Here is a 1,458-nt window from a genome sequence, read left to right as displayed (position 1 = left end):
ACCTGAGCAATATCTGCAGAGCAGAACCTGCCTTCCACAGCAATTATTTTTAGTTAGCATATAGCTAAAATCTAACGATGGTTATATAATAGCAGCTGCATTCTGGCGCAATAAGCTCTATGTTTTATATTCAATTAACGTATGATCTGATCAGCCAACTAATCGAAAAAATAATTGGTGATTAATCGACTATAAAAATAATCGTTTGTGACAGCCCTATTTCAGCTAACTAAAATGGTTTTTCAATTTCAGTTTTTGTTGTTTAGTTAGTTTTAGTTCACTATAATAACCCTGGTTTGAACCCAGGACCTTCTAGCTGTGAGGCCACAGAGTTAACCACTGATTCATGATGCTGCCTAAAAGGTTCATTAAAACCTGCCTTGAGTCTGCTTCGTCAGGACTTGAGCTTTAAGGAAACCCTCAGCGAAACCCGTCTTGAAGGCCTCCTGCTGTCCTTCAGGTATGTTTTTGTTCTTCAACAGGCTGTCAAGACTTTCAGCATCTATCCCCTTGTCTCGTGTGAGGAAACCCTGTGGCACAACAACTTTACTCAGCAGCACTCACAAATCAGCACAGCCCCTCAGCTATACTGTAATAAGACAAACACTGGAAGCTCGGTCCTGCCAAAAGATACAAGACGTTACGAGCTTGGGGCTTCATCAGATTGTTTTTGGTAGCTGTTTAACCTTTCACAAATAATAAAATAAATTGCTATTTATTAATTTAGTTCACTGTAATATATTGAGGACTGTACAAAGCCTGTGGTGTAGGAGAGCTGGTTTCAGTGCTTACCTTCATAAAAGATGATGGGAAAGCCTCCGAGTCTGCAGGACGTTCAAAGGCTGACTTCACGGGTCGAGTTTTGCTCCTCAACGTTTTGAAGCCTCGGCTCTGAATTAACACTTAAATAACAAAAATTAGATGAACAAACAAGCAGTGGTTTCTCATAATAGATTAAACAGAAATATAAATGCACATGTATAGGACAAAGTTTGCAGCTGATTGGAATGTATGTTTTTTCTTTCAATAAATATAGTCTACACTGCATAAAAACATGCCATTTATTAGTAAAAAAAACATTTAAAAATATATTTTATTAAACTGCTGGCAAATGCTTCTAATCTAATATTACCTGGCCAGTGTTTCAGCTCTGTGCAAACAGTCTGAAGTGGTGAAAGCTGATGTTTCTTTGCGAAAACAGGGTCTGCTGCGCCCATGGTACCTGATGAGAAGCCTGGGTAGCAAGAAGTGGAGATATTTATAGGGTTAAAAAAACAAAGGATTGGAAGCAGAGGCTCAAACTGTTTATATAGACAGCCCCAAAGTCAAACATTAAAAGGATCCACGATTAGTTGTAACCTTAGACTTTATTCAATTCAATTCAATTCAAATTCAAAAATACTTAATTGATCCCAGAGGGAAATTAGGTGTTGTTGTAACTCATTTAACTAAAAACTT

At 37.7% G+C, this 1,458-nt stretch overlaps 1 protein-coding gene across 1 annotated transcript in view; it reads right to left on the bottom strand.

The window, feature by feature from the left end:
* yme1l1b (YME1-like 1b) overlaps nucleotides 1-1,458 on the bottom strand; it is a 19,562-nt gene that overhangs the window by 9,220 nt on the left and 8,884 nt on the right. Inside the window, exons 4-6 of the mRNA XM_014021480.1 lie at nucleotides 1,133-1,234; nucleotides 793-902; nucleotides 380-530 (exon numbers count right to left, since the gene is read on the bottom strand). Of these exons, the coding sequence (XP_013876934.1) occupies nucleotides 380-530; nucleotides 793-902; nucleotides 1,133-1,234 (363 nt within the window). The remainder of the gene's footprint in view (nucleotides 1-379; nucleotides 531-792; nucleotides 903-1,132; nucleotides 1,235-1,458) is intronic.

This window comes from Austrofundulus limnaeus, unplaced genomic scaffold, assembly GCF_001266775.1.
Source record: "Austrofundulus limnaeus strain Quisiro unplaced genomic scaffold, Austrofundulus_limnaeus-1.0 Scaffold294, whole genome shotgun sequence".
NCBI lineage: Eukaryota > Metazoa > Chordata > Actinopteri > Cyprinodontiformes > Rivulidae > Austrofundulus > Austrofundulus limnaeus.
Note: the sequence above shows the minus strand (reverse complement) of the source record. Positions and strands in the feature narration are given on the sequence as shown.